The sequence below is a fragment of the Dermacentor silvarum genome, chromosome 4 (genome assembly GCF_013339745.2).
Source record: "Dermacentor silvarum isolate Dsil-2018 chromosome 4, BIME_Dsil_1.4, whole genome shotgun sequence".
NCBI classification, from domain to species: Eukaryota; Metazoa; Arthropoda; class Arachnida; order Ixodida; family Ixodidae; genus Dermacentor; species Dermacentor silvarum.
The window spans coordinates 90118868-90136023 of NC_051157.2; the positions used below are offsets into that span (position 1 = coordinate 90118868).

The 17156-nt window shown below is 46.2% G+C and overlaps 1 protein-coding gene across 1 annotated transcript in view; it reads left to right on the forward strand.

The window, feature by feature from the left end:
• Positions 1-2106: 2106 nt before the first annotated feature.
• LOC119450373 (nucleolar transcription factor 1-A-like) overlaps positions 2107-17156 on the forward strand; it is a 32295-nt gene continuing 17245 nt past the window's right edge. Inside the window, 7 exon segments of the mRNA XM_037713807.2 lie at positions 2107-2525; positions 9430-9614; positions 10211-10462; positions 11537-11601; positions 16182-16232; positions 16234-16330; positions 17025-17135. Of these exon segments, the coding sequence (XP_037569735.1) occupies positions 2354-2525; positions 9430-9614; positions 10211-10462; positions 11537-11601; positions 16182-16232; positions 16234-16330; positions 17025-17135 (933 nt within the window). The 5' untranslated portion in view covers positions 2107-2353.

Genomic DNA, 17156 nt, shown 5'->3' on the forward strand with positions numbered 1-17156 from the left:
AATAATTCACTTGAGTACGCATCTAGCTACTACGTGTTCGTGAAATAAAGTTACCTATGTATGGGTACTGCATTGACCAGGCATGTAGCTCCACCATCCGAGCGTTCGCGTGCTGCTTCCTTTGTGGGCTGGTGATCCTTTCCACAGCACATATAGGCACAGAGATTTTTTTCAGAAACCAGAATTCACAAAAGGCTTTTTTTTTTTTAATTTTACAGGTCAAACCCACCCCTTGGAATCTATGTGAAGTTACTCTTTTGTGAAGCAGCTAATGAAATGTTTAAAATTTGCACATTTCACTCCTGCGTCTTTCGTGTAAAGAAACTGGCATGTGCGCATCTTCTCTCGTGCACCCGTGCTACGCACTCTAACACACGCAGCGATCATCTCAAAGAGTTAGTTACATTTCTAACGTGCATTGGCACGACAGAAGTGTATGTGCAATTCTGGCCTAATGGTTAGGGTGTCGGGCTGCTGTGAATCGAACATTTGTACCCAAGACCGAGGTTTGATTCCGCCATTGGGCACATAACTCAGTTTTCTATTTTTAAGTATGAGCTATTCGGCATGACAGCAGCACCCAGCCACTGAAAGTCCGGAATGGCTCACAAAGAAAGCTTCACGTTAAAATAATAGATATTTGAGATTACAGGCAACAACGCGCTGCAGAGATAACAGGCCGCGGACATGTTCTTGGAGAGAAAAAAATTTATGTAACAATGTTAATACTCACACAATATATTTTTAGTTACGAGGCACACAAGCAGTAAACAAAACTCTGGCAGACACTACATAAGACAACAGTATCAAATCAGTCATCCCCCAGAGAGCAACACAACTACACTCGCCAGAACGAGAACATAGTGTTTTTCAGGAAGCTCGAGATGAGGATTCTTATGTTTTTTTAAGTAGTATTTTCGTTGCTTGCACTTGATCTATTCTTGCCCTACAGTGCTTACGGTGACATTAACAGAGCCCCACAATATCGACAATGGTTTAATTACGCTATGACTCTGAAAAGAGCACAAAGGATTGTTTTCAGATCAGAACCCCAGGAGCTAAATTAAACTGCTAAAGAACATGATGGGATGTGCAGAAGTCATTGCTACCTGCCTGGTTAAAACACAAGAAAACGTTTCACGAAAAGTTTCTAGTTTGTTTTACTGTGTTTTCACAGAAGACGACTCAATAAACCTACGCCAAGAAAAGAGAAATTCTAGTGGCTAGCAATGCGAAGTTCGCATCGGAAATCGCAGTGCAAGATCGAAGCGCGTGAAATGGGCATTACTTGAAAAACATGATATATGCAACCGTCTCGTATTCCTGCGTAAGTTCGGCTATTACTAAATTTTTACAAGTCAAAGGAAGATGTTGAAACAAAACTGCCGCCACGACGTACAGAGTTCAGAGCTCGTCACCTTCGAACAACCGATCGCGAAATATGTGCGAACGTTGCAACTCAAATTTCCAACAAGTAATACATTCCAATATTGAGAGCTACATATGCCGGTCTGGCGGTGCTAACATTCAATTTAACCAACTTGCCGCCTTCGTTTGCCACCTTTTCCCATTTTGCCGATCGTGAACGGCGACGCCAGTGACGCCAGAGCACAAGGTTGCCGTGCATAAAACTCAACCGCTCCAAAGCAGTAGGGTCAGGGAGAGCAGCCACAGCTTCATTATTTGTTTCGGGAGCAACAAAGCAGTTCTGACATCAGCCTTCTGTCATTGACTACCATAAAATCAAGCAGAACCTTCTTAGAGGACGTGATACTGGTAACGAACGTAAAAACGTTTCTCTGTGATCACCTGTTGCTACCTAGCATGCAGCGCATAGAACTAAGGAGAGTTACAACATTTAGTGCTCAGTACTTTGAAAAAAGTGTGTACGCTGTTACGATGCGTTTAATAATATGGCGCTAGTACTCCAGTAACATTTATTTTGGTATAAAACGTTGTGGCATTCATGACATTTCAATGATTTCATTAAAAAAAAAGCAGACGACTAAATGGTTTGAGGTTGCCAGACTAAATGCGTTGCAGTTCTATATTTGGAGAAAAAAAGTTTAGCATGCCTTGAAGTGCGCATGCGCACTTCATTCGATGTCGACCAGTTGGGAAGCAGCGGTTTGGCAGGAGGAAGTTTTGTTTTCCAAAGCAGACGCCGCCAGCCAGCAGGAGGGCTTTGAGCGGGTTGAAATCGTGCCGTAACAGGCCGTCGATTCACGTGTATTTTTCCCGCGGTGTTTTTGTGGGCGCCACGGGCCTGTGCCGGCCAGCGCGGACGCACAGTCCGGTCCCTCCGGCGTGCTCGAGCGCTGCACCGTGACCCCGATTCGCGTTCGCCGAGAAAATGGCGATGGCGGCGGCCCAGGCGACGGCGACGATCAACCCTCCTCGACGCAAGAGCAGCGGCCCGAAGCGTCCTGCTCCTGCGGCAACCCCTGATGACTCGGACAGCGACGGCGCCACAGCACCGAAGCGAACCAAGAACGGAGATGGCGGGGCCCCTGAACACAGCGATGGTAAGTGCTCTTGCCTGCCGGCGCGGACTAGCCAGGCTTTTGTCTCCTCCGCGTCGGAGCCGATCGGACATGGACGTGCCGTGTCGACCGCCGCGTTGGTGGAGGCCGCGCTTGCCGGCGCGCCCGGATTGCACGAGTTGGCGCTCGATCTGAAGGGAATTCCTGGTTAACGACCTTCGTGCGATGTGGCGGGTTAGTTTTTCCGCGTTTACAGTACGTGTAGTCAGTCGCAGAAGACGTAACAGGCGCCAGCGCGGCTGTGCGAACAGCCGGGAGCGTAGTACGTCTCTTAGAGCAGGAACACGGTCACAAGCCCCGTTTCGTTGTGAGCTTACCCCCCACGCTTAGCACGCACGCAATTTCTCAACAGATGGACGCTATTCTCTTCGGTATAGGTCCAAGCACTGGTCATAACGTAAGTTTATTAATCCTTTAAAATAACTCGTCTAGCTTGCGCCTGCCATAATAGTGCGGGCTATTGCACGCGCTAGCAGACGATTCCTTTAACGCGAGCCGCTTTTCATGCTCGCATGGCGGACGCACGGCGAGCGACGGAGAAGCCACAATGTCCGCCGCCGAGATCCCCGCTCTCGCCGGGGCGGGCGGACAAAGCGGCGATGTGGCGGGCGAGGCAGGCGGCGGTGAGCCGTGCGAGCCGCAGGCGGGGGGCAAGGAGACCGGCGCGGCGGCGACGGGCGGGGGCCCGCAGCCGCGTACGCCGATGCCCGATTGGCCTTCCCCGGCGGCGGCGCCGCTCGGCGCTGGCTGCTGCGTGCTACCTCGCCGCCGTTGCCGGGGCTGCGAGCGAGGGCGAGCGAACGATCTCGGGGTGGCGGCGGGCAGCGGCGAGCGCGCAGCCGGCGCCGTGGCAGCCTTCCAGGCGCACGGGGAAGCAACCGGTTTCCTGCTCCCCTACTCGCCGGCCGTATCCGGCGTGCGTGCGTCCGTACTCGTGCCACTCCGCCGTGCTTGCTGTTGCTCTCCCCTGATCGCCGTCTGCTTCGCTCGCTGGGCGGCTGCGCCGCTCGCTCGCCGGCTGCTGCGCTTCGACGATGACAGGCTTTCCGGAGGGGGGGAGTCGTTATTAATGCTCGCCCCGCGGGGAGCGCGCCGTGCTCGAGGCCTGGCGGGGACGGGCCGGGCGTTCGCCGCGGTGTCCCTTCGACCGCTGCTACTGCGGCGGGTCTCGCCGCCGCCGCTTTCGGCTCGGCTGAGCGCGCCTCGGGGAGGGAGGTCGGGCTGCGTGCCGCGAGCTTTTTCCCTGTTCTCCGGCCGCGTGCATGGGTTCCCCAGAGCGTCGCTTGGCGAGGAGCGCGCTGCTGGGAGCATTTCGCGCCAGTTCGACGCACGGCGGGGCTGCTCAGAGATTCGTCGTTTCCCGCCGCTTTATGTGATGCAGTGGCAGACGTGGTCCGCGCTCGGTAGGCGGTTTGCTTTGCGTAATGTCTCGTGCTTTGTTGTCGACACTTCGATCATTCGAGGTTGTCTGGCGCGCCTTCTGACCTGTAGTTTCGCCTTGTGTTTGGTCGTTGGGAGCACGTGAGTTTGTTTACGTTTTATTCGCGCAACACGCGCTCCGCCGAGCAGACGACGGGCCGGACTGGAAATTGCAGCAGTGCTGCCACCTTCAAACGCCGCTGTTTTCTTTTCGTCGTCTGCTTTGCTAGAATCGTCTGCTACACCCAGAACAGCGTTCCGTTCCCCCTTTCTGGCAAGTCTTACTCGCCGAGTTGGTTTAAGATAACGTGACGTGTCCAAACTAGTGCTTACTGAGCCGACTGCATTTTCCGTCGACTGCTTACGTGGCATCAGGGCGTTGCGGGATGCGAAAAGATCGCGGCGTATCGCACGAACCGTCTCTGCGGCCGGGATCTTCCCACTGCTGGGCGAGTGTTACGACCACGCTTGCCATTGTCTCTAGGCGGGATCGACCGTCTGCGGCGCCCTTTGGCGTTGGAGCGCGTCGAGTTCTGTTTATCGGTGCCGCTGACGCCGGTGCCCGAGACCACCTGCCGCACGAGGAACCGTTGCGCGCCGCAACTGCCGTTTCGCGGGACTTTCGTGCCAGCAAGCGGAAGCTCTCAGCGCGCCGCTTTCGTTTTTATGTCTTTCTGACGCGCCCTGCTGGCCGGCTGCTTGTTTGTTTGTTACGCTTCGTTGACGGTGACAAATTTAGGGCCGCGAAATCGCGCTAGCTGTCGTTGGTGTGCTCCGCTGTTTTTGTTAAGTGCAACAGTGGCTGGCAGCTCCAGCGGCATTCGTTTACTTCGGGTAGTGGAAGAAATTTGGGGGCAACAAAGCGAACGGGCAATCGCGGATTAAGCGTGCTTGACCTAGGTGACGAGCAACTGTTCGTTTACAGTGGTGCGGTGGGCCCTGAAAGTGCACCCAACTGAGCCACTAATACAGAGTCAGATCAGTGGCTTTGACTGTTTGCAGATGGGCAAAGTGATGGGCCTGCAGCATGGCCACTGATATTCATACTGCACTCACTGCTCACAGACAGACCACTACAACTGATCTCCAGCCTGTTTGAATAAATGTGATGTCCGTTTGCATAACTTTCTTTCCTGCATAGCAGTTTCGACCATGTTGCATCAAATGTTCTCCATTTGTCTTGGTCAGCCCTCTAATGCCTTGAGCTGATATCCTGCTATATTCCTGAATATTCTTAAATACAGTAAGACCCCACTGTAAATAATGTTTGATCTGAGTTGAAATCAGGATTCCCGTTACTGGTAAACTCACCTGGAAATTTTGCCTTGGCTAGATTGGGCTCAGCATGGGTATAGAAATAGAAAATCAATAGTTTGAAAAACTTCACTGGAGTTTGTTGATCAATATTAGCACATAGGTACTGAGCATAGGCCGAAAACTTTAGCTGTTGATGACACCTGGGTTGAAGCTTTCGTAATGGCACAGTGTGACATTTTTAGAAGAATCTTCACCTAGATGTGAACTCAGTGTCACTCTGAAAAAAGGCATTTCTGTCATTTAAGCTTGTGTGCTACCAAGGTCTGGTGTGTTTGCTGCTATGAACTTTTGAAGTTGCACTGTATTTAGCCATAGAAGGCATAGAAATTAATTCAGCAGCACTTTTATCTGCTGTGATAGCAGCCTGATTCCCCACTATCAACTAAACACCACAAAGAAAGGAAAAAAGCCTTGATTCATAAAAAAAAAAAAAAAAAAATTGCTGTGGTAGATGTCGCTGAAAACAGAGTTGCTTATTTGCCTGAAGTACAAAGCAGTATTGTTGCATGCACCAAACTTGCATTGTTATCGCAGTATCAGTTGCTGAAAATGTTCACTCTCTCCTGTAAACAGTGCTTTGGAGAGCCATGTCTTCTGCTTCCTCTTTTCCCTTATCCCGTCTTCCACTTCTTGCTAATATAGCTGAACTTCTTTTACTGGTTTTTTATGTTGTGCATACTGCAAACACCCCCCCTCTTGTGACCAAATGCTGCTTTCTTCAGCAATGTGGTAATATGCCAAATGTTCCTTTTTATGCTGAACACTTTCATTTTAAAAGAAACTGTCATAAGAGGCTCCTGTCATCCTTGCAAATAGGCTACGTGGCTAAGCAGACGTTAGCAGCAAAAAAGCTTTGACAATTATTTTGCAAATTATTGGAAATGTGCTAATTAATTTTTAATTGCTCATATTAGGGCAAATGCTTTAATCCCAAAATTGAAGCCGAAGAGTACTGAAGTCAGGTCTGCTTTGCATAAATCCTAAGACTAGCAGCACTCTCAAGATATGCAACCTTAAAGTGTGCTATGAAATAAATTGGCATCAGTTAAGTTTCTAGATAGTGTGCCTCTAACAGTTCAGGTCAGTCTTAATTGGAATGCTAATTTTTTTAGCAGATTTTGGGGACAGATATCTCGAAAGTGTTGCTAGTCTTAGGATTTCTGCTAACCAGGGATGGCTTCACTACTCCTTGCCTGGGCATTAAAGAAGCCCAGGTGGTCAAAATTAATCCAGAGTCCCCCACTACAACTTGCCTCATAGTCATACCATGTTTTTGGCACATAATACCTCAGAATATAACTACCCCTCGCATTCTATTTCACAGCTACATGTATCCTAAAGTGAGCAATTAGAAAATTATTTAGGTAATTAGAAAACTTATTGTAGAAAATGTTCTTGCTGCTAGTGTCCTTCTAGTCGTGTAGCCTATCTGCAATAATGGCAGGGGCTAAGATGTGACAGTTTCTTTTAAAATAAAGTGTTCAGCTTAAGAAGAATTTTAAAATGGTGCAGCACGCAGCAGGCACATAGAATCAATTTGTGTCACTTGTGCTTGCCTATTTTACAACATTCTAAAATTAGCATCGGATGTGAATGAACTAGTTCAAACAGAGACTCTCATTGTGGTAAATGTATTTCAGCGGGAACTGAACCTGGAAAAGTTCATAACTCAAACCCTATCGAGTGAAGCGGTTCTCTTTGCAGGTTTCTTTAAAGAATTGTCAGGCATTACTTGGGACGTCATAGAGCTTAGAGCAGGTATGTACTCTGCTGATTAATGGACACTACTGCTACAGAGGCCATCCCGATAAGAGAGAAGGCAGAGTAGCATTTTTAGTACACCATGACAAAATACATAGTATCACTACAGTACATAGTAGCAATCATTGCAATAAAGCTTAATAAGAGAGATAAAGGGAATACAACTTGATGCAGCAGTATACAGGGTGAAGTAGAAAGATCCCATGACAATCTTGAATCGGAAATGAGAAACTGTGTACTGCAGTCATGGGTGATTTCAATGTTATAGTGGAGAAAACGCATGGTGCAGAGCAGAAAATTGGAAACTGTGGCATTGATTTTAGAAATAATGGAGGAGATACGTTGGTTGTGCTCATTGAAGGAAATTGGTCACATATACTACATTATTCTGGAAATTAGAAGCAAAATGTGTTTGGGACACTATATTGGAAAGGTTAGGCATGCATAAGGTTTAATAGGGAATACCTTGACAACCTGCAGTTTGCAGAATACATTGTCACATTCAGCGACAGTGAAGATGACTTGCAACAAGTGACTGACGAGCTGAGCTGGCAAAGTCTAAAGGTTGAAGGCTAAAAGAGTACGGATGCATGTTTTCCAAGTTGTAGAAACTCTACCGCATGCTTCTCGTACATAAATTGATTTAGACTTGGTTAGCAGTAATAGAACATGAGGAGTAACTTTTTTTGCAAAATATGACTTGAAATGACTGCATCGGTAAAGTTTCCCAAAAATTGTCCCAAGTCGTTGGCATGACACATTGGTGTAATTCATTACTCACATTCCAAGTAAAAACACTTTTTATAAACATCTCATCTACTCGTACCCTTACAATTGCTCTTTAGTGTATGGTACCATGACATTCACAAACACAAAAAGTATTTATTCAAGAAAAGTTTATCGGAACACTTTTTACCGTTTTGTATGAATACCATACATCTGATTTATTCCCGCAGGCAGCTGTAATCCCTATATTTATCTTATACCAAAATAAACTCCACCTCGAGGAAGAAGAGATCACCGGTCCCCCACCCCCATAGAGCACCCCTTTTCTGCAGCAAGGTTTCGCCTATTAAATGCAGAAATAAAGACGTTTAAAAAAGAAAAATTACCGACTAGCCTTTGAAAGAAAAAGGAAAATTGCAGACCTTTGGGTAACCTTGTTAGGCATCAGTATAATGTGATGTCATGTGCCGTCCGACAAAGAAATTTGAAAGATGGTCACTGCAAAAACAAATTTCTCCAAAGAATACCAGTCAAATACGCTACCTACTTTTCTCAACAAATGCAGCAGAAGTGGGGTTGATATTTTAACATGTACACAACGAAATCTTCGAAATATTTCTCTAATTGTAAATAAAGGATTTCAGTTTTGGACTAATATTGAATTCTGATTTTACTTTTACGTCCTTTGATGAATGCGAGTCTTTTCATTCATCTATGCATTTTCTTAAGTTTTTCTAGCACATTTCTAGCTGGTATGTGTTTTTATTTTTACTACAGTGTAACACGCATGCTACTATCGCTGACTCGTATATACAAAGGAGGCTGTGGGCTTGTGTCAAGCTGCTTTTAGCCTCCTCCATATATATTATGGAAATAAAATGTTCTTGTAAAAATGTCATTGTATTGAGAATATGAAGTGGGAAACACTTTGAAGATATTTCAATTTGCTACTAAAGCCGGTATCGAAATGTCGGGCCTGGCGTCAATATTATTGTGACCTCATGACAGAGCAAAATGTGCCGGTGTAGCGTAGCAATGAGGCTAAGTATGATGATGTTCATAAAAAAAAAAAAAACAGTCCGATGTGCTTCATTGTGGCTCTGTTCTTGTGTGAACAGCCTGAGTGATCACAGGAACAGAGTGAGCTTGTGTAGCATGACTTCAGGGGACATATTCTTGGACAGTCACTTTAGGTGATACTATTGCCGATGCGATACTAGTGATCGTCCGAGCCGAGAATGCATCCACTTTCTGGGTAGCTAAACTGAAGCTAGTTACTGGAAGCGAGTATTACTGTAAATAATTCAGGGTGCTATGATTCTATAACTAACACCATCGTGATCAAAAGTGCCCTGTGTGGCTGGGATATCTCGGGCCCCGCTTATGAATTTTGTGCTGTGCCAACGCATGGATGAGCTATCCCCCTGCCTGTTGACTTAAGCAGTTTGCCGATTTCAAGAGAGACGCTGCCTTCAATTTCAATCAGATTTTTTTCAGTTAGATTTTCTCATTGACCAAGTGCACAGGACAAATTCTGAGCAGTCTTGAGAAACGTAATCAGTCACTTCAGCGAGACTGTATAGTTGTTAGCTTTGGTGTTGCTTGGAATTGGCTAATGATGATGGAATAAATGTTCCTTCCCTTGTTCATGCAATGTGTGCAGTGGCCTCACTCAGCTGGAGCGTGGAGGAGTTGGGGCAACTGGTGAGCAACCTGGCCCAGTGCTTGCCGGCCAATGACCTGGTCAAGTACACCACCATGGTGGAGAAAGTTGACTGGGAGAAGGTGCGCTTTGGCTCCTACACAGCCGTCCAATGCAAGGAGAAGTGGGCGCAGCTGATGCAGAAGGTGAGAGGCTGCCCAATTCCGTGTTTTGGAGGATGTTATGTGCTGTTCCCCTGTTAAGCATGTTCCATCTGCCTTCAGTGGCAGTTCTCTGTTTTGGGCACAGACCCTGCATTTGTTTATTTTGCCAGGCATACTCTCTAGTCCCAAGGCTATTGCAGGAAGGAGTGGAGGATTACAAACATGGTGCAGTAGAAAGATGACACTAATAACTTTCTTAACAATATTAACAAAAGGCTTCATGAATGGCAGTCTTGGAACTTTTGTGATGCCAGTGGAGGCTTCCCAGTGATTTTATTAATTGTTAGTCCTTAGAATGAAAAATTCGTTACACACATTAGTTTGGCAAAATGGAACACCATCTTTAAGTTATGGAGTGTGACGATACATACAAGGGGGGGACGAACATTGTTTGGACCTGGATTATAATGATAGAGTTTAAGGAATGCAATAGATTACTCTAGCCAGGCTGAATATGCTAGTTACCTTTGGCGTTCCTTTGAATCGGCTGATGGCGACATAAATTAGCATTTTTTTTTTTTTTCGATTGCACATGCAGTTTGTGCGCATAACGTAAACTTAACTGTGTGTGCTTTCAGCTTCGGCGTTACCGCACGCTGACTGACCTGGTGGGGGATGCGAGGGAATGGCTCAAGCGCCCATGGCTGCCGGGCAACGGTACGGCGCGCCGTCAGCGGCACCCAGGCCTGCCCAAGAAACCTTTGACCCCTTATTTCCGGTTCTTCCTGGAGAAGCGTGAGAAGTACTCCCGCGAGAACCCTGAGCTGTCTATGACAGAGCTGGCCAAGCTCATCTCCAACAAGTTCCAGGAGCTTCCTGAGAAGAAAAAGGTGAGAAGCTATGCATGGCCAACTGCTGATACGGGTATAACAAGTTAATATAGCAAAATAAATATAAAATTTGATTGACCATGCTCTGTTTAATTGAGTATTCTACCACAATAACTTCACTGAATATGCAATATCCAAGGCAACATACAGCAAAGCGAATATTTGTTCGCTCACAGCTTATAGTACATATATATATATATTCTGGTAGCGAAAATGTCAAATACTCGCCAAGAGAAACTTGAGACTGCGAATTCTGGATGCACATGCTGTTCTTGGCCTATGGCTTGGCTTGGCTGGCCTGCTGGCAGCAAGCCAGCATGCCGATGCCATGTGATAACGATTGTGCAGTTGCATATTAACGACGGTGCAAATTGTGTTTGCTCATGTGCCGTTACGACAAGCTGCCAGAGGGCCATCAAAATTGACAGCAGACCCTTTTCTGGTCTGTCGGAGGCATCATGCTTGCATTTCATTCGCATAGACCTGATCGCAAATGTTTTTCTTTTTTCTCTCGATGTTGGTGTGCGCACTTAAAGCAGATGTCGGATATAATAAAGGTATTTCCTTGTCTGATGTAACTTGGTTGAACAGTCATGACAAGGTTCCATTGTGTACTTCTTCCTTGTGCAAGCATGAGCTACAGGAAGGATTCAGTTGAGAAGATGTCGGATAAAGTGCCTTTACCTGTCTTTAAGCTTCAACATGTGAAGTTGCCATTGCTAGAACAGTTAAAACAATGAGGAGAGCAAGCCAAGGTTATACACCGACCTCCATATGTATGGGCTACCAACATCTTATGCTGTTGGTTCCTGTCTATATGCAAAATTTCTGTTCACTTCTGTTCTCTATATCTGTTTCATATTTTTTTTGTTTTATGTGTGTCTGTGTTTATTCATAATTATTTTTACTTTGTAATTTATTTTTTCAAATCTCGCGTTAATTGCTCTAGAAGTAGGTTAGATATGCTCACGGGAGCCCTCACCTTGGTAGGCTTGGTAGGCTTTAGTGCGGCATGCTTGTGGGTGGTGTGAACTTGGTCAAGCTTGATGGAATGTGCCGTCATCTCCCTTGCAGCAAAAGTACAAGGAGAGCTTTGAACGGGACAATGACGTGTACAAGGTGGAGCTCAAGAAGTTCAAGTGAGTGCTTCAGCATTTACTGGAGCATTTTTCTCTGCCCACAATTCTTGTGGCCATGCAGCTTTTCTGAGCAGCAGCTCTGTACGCTCACTGCCATTCATTCTATCTTGCAAGCTCTTACTGAATGCAAGACTCAAGCTAGGATCGAAGCCCCATTATTGTACGGCAGTTGCAAAAAGATCTTCCGTTTTGAAAAATGCCGCACCGATTCCTTTGAGGTGCCAATTCTATCCATTGAAAATGTAGTTTCAGCAGATTTCTTGCATCTTCAGAATCATGAAAAGTGTAACCGTTAAGTTACGTTTTTTTATGTCCCTTCGGGCAGAAAGTATCAAGTTCGAAAGGTAGAATGGCATCGCAAACGTTATCACCAATCAACAACGTAAACAAAGCGCTGTCAAACCATGATTTGCTGATAACGGCTTGTAGTGCTGCGTTCGTGCTAACTTGGGCTTCGTGGATATTGACTGCTTCAATAGCATTGCTTGAGCAGCCCTTGGTCTTAACATTCCATATAGGCGTAGTACATGTGGTACCACATGGAGAACTGCTCAAAAACAATAGTGCAGCCATCGTAGTTTCCAAAATCACACTGGCAAGCTCAGAGATCGCAGCTACCGTATGTAGGGGATATATAATTCTGGTGGGGGTGTGTGAATACGGAGTAGTATATTTCGAATCAAGTAATGAATCGAATCAAGAAAGGAATGCCGGAGTATCAAATTTTTTCTCAAAATTTAATGCTTGCAAAATTTGGGCAAGAGAATACAGTGCTGCACATGCCCGGGAGTCTTCTAGCATTGCTTAACAAGAATGTTGCAGGCTATCAATAACTATCAATAACTTAGGTACATAGAAATCAAGATATATATTATGATGTAGTCTTACTAAAGGGGACATCAAATTAGTATGCCAACGCTGATTGCAGCTCAGTTCTGGTATATGAAGGTCTGTAAAATATATATATTTTATCAATAGAATTTCTTTTGAAAATAATCGAGTGCTTTTTTCCCTCTGAAATTAATTAATTAGTGACATTCCGTGGTACTGAATACCAGTGAGGTTCTCAGTTCATTAGTGGACCTGTGTTTTGAGGCAATCTTTTATTTATTGCATAGAAAGTTTTGCTCTCCATTTTTACAGTGAAGCTGTCTATGGCTAGGATCTGGGATTTTATGGCGTCCGCGCAGAAAAAGTAACCGTTCGCGCGGAAGAACTCTCCGTTAAAAAGTGAGAGTGAAAGAGCCAACAACAAAAACAAACTCTCCGCTCGCGTCGGAGCTCGGTTTAACGGCCACCTGTGTCTAAAACGATGTCTCTGTGAATGTATGACGTAGAGCGTGACGTAATGTGCGCCTGGTAAGGTGACCAAGGGGAAAGGGTTGGCGCAACCGCGCTCGTGCCACTGCTCATGCAAGCGAGAACCGATGACGCATATCGTGAGTCAGAGAATGCCGCAAAGCGCCTTCAGCGCCAAGGTGCAAACTTGGAAGATTTCAAGGACTTGCATGCCAGGTTCCGAAGAGACTTTCTCGATCGTCATTTCGGCTAGAGCTGCATAAAGCCATCGTTACGTGTGTTACGAAATAAATGAGACCTTGAAAGAGAATACTGTTTTATATATATATAATGTGTTCTTTTAAAGGTGTCTCTAAATACAACCTACGGTGATTTTATACAGCTTTGCTGGTCAACCACCTTCACAGAATGGAATGACCGATGAATTTTTTGCCAAAATATAGAAGGGCTATCCCAACTTTGCGGCAGGTGGGTTATCCTATGGCCAACCTGTGCGACAGACGGAAAGACAGCGTATCATGTGACTCGATCACCGCTCCGTGCGTTGTCAGCGCCAACGGTAAAGAGCAGGCGCCGTCCGTTTGGCGTGGTTTGCCACCTGTCAAAGATTATGAAATGTGGAGGGTTACGGCAAGTTCGCGCGATGCTCGCCCTCGCCCCTAAATTTCGTTCATCCGTAGTCCGCGCAAATACATGCAACTGAGTCATGACACTTTCGCGCCCGCTGTGTAAATCCAAGGCTAGTCATCTGAGTGGTTGCGCGAAGCTACAGAAAGAGATGCCGATGTGTGTCTACGAACGACATTGGGAACGTGAGGCTGCCGTACGGTGTGTCGCAAAGATGGCGGTCGTGAACAACTTTGTTGCCATTCCATGTACTCGTTTTCGTTATTGAGGCGGTTTGTCGGCTTTCCGAGTGTTGCGCGGCTGCTACGAATGCTTCTGTGGTGATTCGACACCAAACCATTACTTTTAGTTGCTGACACCCGTGACGCAGCGCCGACTAGGCCTAATGGCCTAGGTAGTGTCACGTTGACAGAAATTTGCCAGTGGCTGATGTGGTAAAGGGCCGCAAGGCATCGTGGAATACTTGCCGCTAATATGTTCGTGCGGGTTAGATTGACGGCTGTTGATGCCAACGTTTATAGATACTATAAACATTGGTTGAGGCGGTGTGAAGTGTGTCGCCGCGTGTACAACACGATCTGCGTGCCTATCGCATGCTTTCGCACTTTCCGAAATACGCATTGCCGTTCCTTCTGTGTGCGTCGCGTTATCATTTAGATCGGTCCTGCCGACCCAGACGAACTTTGCACCCGACAGGGAGTGGCCGACGCAGCGCTGTGTGTTCGGGCACATGGGCCGACATCGAGGAGCGCTTGCAGTGACAAAGTCCGCTACCGAATCAGCCGGGACGGCTCGTCCGTAGAGCATTCGGCGCTCCTTTTGCCCCGAAAAACTAAGTGAAACGCTTGCTTGGGCGGCATCCAGCACGAGGGGCTCTGTGGCGCACGCGATATGTGGCACTGCGCGGGTGACTGAAAGGCCTCCACATTGGATATTCGGTTCGGTAACATTCGAGTATTCGCACATGCCTTACATTTTGGTCTAGCTTTTGGGGTCCCAATCTTTGTGCCATCTTCGAGTGGATGAAACGGGTACCAACTACAAAGCAATGGCACCTGAACGTCACCATCTTCTAATAAAACATGCAACATGCGTCTAATTTTGGATAGACAAACATGCAAACCAAGCAGAGAACAGTTGCTCTAAGCGACCGGTGGAATTCATTATGAGCTTAGAGTGTAGTGCATGATACCAGAGTTTCCTGTATTAACAGTCAGTGTCATACGGCAATGTCCACTAGTCAATCCATGAGCAGTTGCCCAAGTTACTCGAGCATGCACTCAAATTTTGCAAGTCCAAATCTTCCAGTGGAAAACATTCTGCTCCACCCCAGATCGTCGTGAAAGATTGCATGCGTGTCTGATTTGCAAGTGGTATGTAATATTCACTAGGCCTGTGATCACTAACACGAACAAGAGTTTGTAATTGGTAATCAGCCTCCTGAACCTGTGGAGGAGTGTTTTTTTTTTTTTTTAGGCAAATCACAGTCATGAGGAACCTGGATTACAAAAAGGAAATCTCCAGACAAAAAAAAATTTGCAGATCCCATGCTTCTGTGGGAATCGGTGTTAAGTAAAGCTATCTAATGTTTGTGCAACGTTAAAGCATTTTCTTAATTTTGCTCCTTTCTCCACACTCGGCTGCTTCTATTGCTGACGTCATTTTCATTTCTCTGTAGCTCAGCACTCCTTGCTCAGTGCACTTTTGGGTCCCATTTTGTTCACTCCTTTTTACACACTTGGCTGCTTCTGCTGCCAACTCCTTTCTTGCTTCTCTGTAGCTGACGTCTTCAATTATCTGTTGGAGACTTCTTCACTTCTTGCCTCTTCTTCTGCTTCTTTGTTCGGGCAAATACCCAGTGACCCAAGTTGTTGTCTACTCGGCAAGACAGCAATCACAAAGTGTGGGAAAGAGATGAAGAAAGCTTTGCGTTATGGGCATACAGCAGGTACTGTCAAGTCATGAATGACAACTTCCCTATGTCCTTGAAAATAAGAGAGGACATAGTATTCAATTTGGGCAGGTCATGCAATGCATAGAACAGGTACTAACTGTCAGTTTATCAGCGTAACAAAGTGAGTGCCAAAGGAATGGAAGTGCAGTCGAGGACAGCAGACAGTTATATGGTGTGAAGAATAGGAAATTTTCAGGCATAGGGCGGAGTCGATTGAAACAAGACGGTGATTGGAGATGGCTAAAAGGGTCTGCCATGCAGTTGGCATGAAGTAGGCCGATGATGATGGTCTTTTTTATTATTATGGTGACATCCGGGTAATTTTAATGTTGCTGGTTAGCCTTAACGTCGGCAGAAAATGTTGCCATTATGAATAAAAATGAACACAGTCAGTGTTTACATTGAGTGCTGGACACACTCGTTCTAAGAACAGGCAGATTTCAGGTGGTACTATCTTGAATTTGCAGCTGAATCCGTGCTTAGACAACGGAGTTAAAAAAGCCAGTGCTTCGCTGTGAAGTGGGCTGATCTGACACGACTGGTTGAACCGGCAAAGCTACTTTCGATTGACTGGTTCAGTACAATTCTTTTATCCTGAGAGACAAAAAAAAAAAAAAAAAAAAGTCCAAGCATACTTGCTTCGAATAGGCCAGTCGGAGTGACCGCTAAACTTCTGCATTGCCATTTTACTGTTCCCTAGGAAAGAGAATCCAGACGCGTTTCCTGAGCCAGCCGGTAAGCAGCCGCCTGCATGGTGCTCCCGCCCTGCCACCCAGTGCGCCCGAGAAGCCGCAGACGCCCATCCAGCTGTTCACTCTTGACCGTCTCAAGAAGCCCGACTTTGCCAAGGTAAGCATCAGGCAAGGCGGCAGCCATTGAGGAACTGCCGCAGTATGTAACCGCCACTAAACCTAACGGACGCTGAAGAAAAGTGAGGCATATGGGCAATATGGCAGTTGTTGTTGCTGCTGCTGTTTCTGTCTTCTTCTTTTTTTTTTTTTTTTTTCGCTCGCCTTTCTTTTTCCAAATAAAGTGAAGTTGCACTTGCTAGCATCCTACTACAACTATGCAGATAGCAAAATTTTCTGTTGTCGTCCTTACATCCTTTGAAGGCCTATGTAGGTTAAGCACATGAATTACTCGGGGAAGACTCTAAATCAGGGCTGTACAACAGGTAATGCCATTGGCCCTGAATGTATAATAAATAAATGAATAAATAAATAAACATAGGGCCTGTGGGTGGAGTGGCCTGCGGCTGAATGCGTTACATTACAAGACGAGAATAGCAAAGAAAGCCTTAACACCAAACATAGACCGACTTTCTGTAAGCAAAACATGAAACTTTTCTCACTAAGATGCAAGCCTGTGTGGCTCCCAGAGAAGTTGATTTTGACCTTTGCTGGTTTTGAGTTGTGCAGCCCTGCTCTAGGCATTGCTTCAGGGCTCCTCTTAACACTCTAGTGAGATGTTTTTTTGATTGCTAAGTTCGCTGCAGTGCTTTGCTAAGTGCCTGTGCACCTCCTTGCCTCGTTTGGCCTCCTAGTTGGACAAGAAAGAGGCCCAAGAGGAGATCCGCAAGCAGTGGGCAGAGTTGTCTGATGGTAAACGCATCAAGTGGATCCGACGAGCACTCCAAGACCAGCACCGATACGAGGTGAGTTCAGATATAGTACCA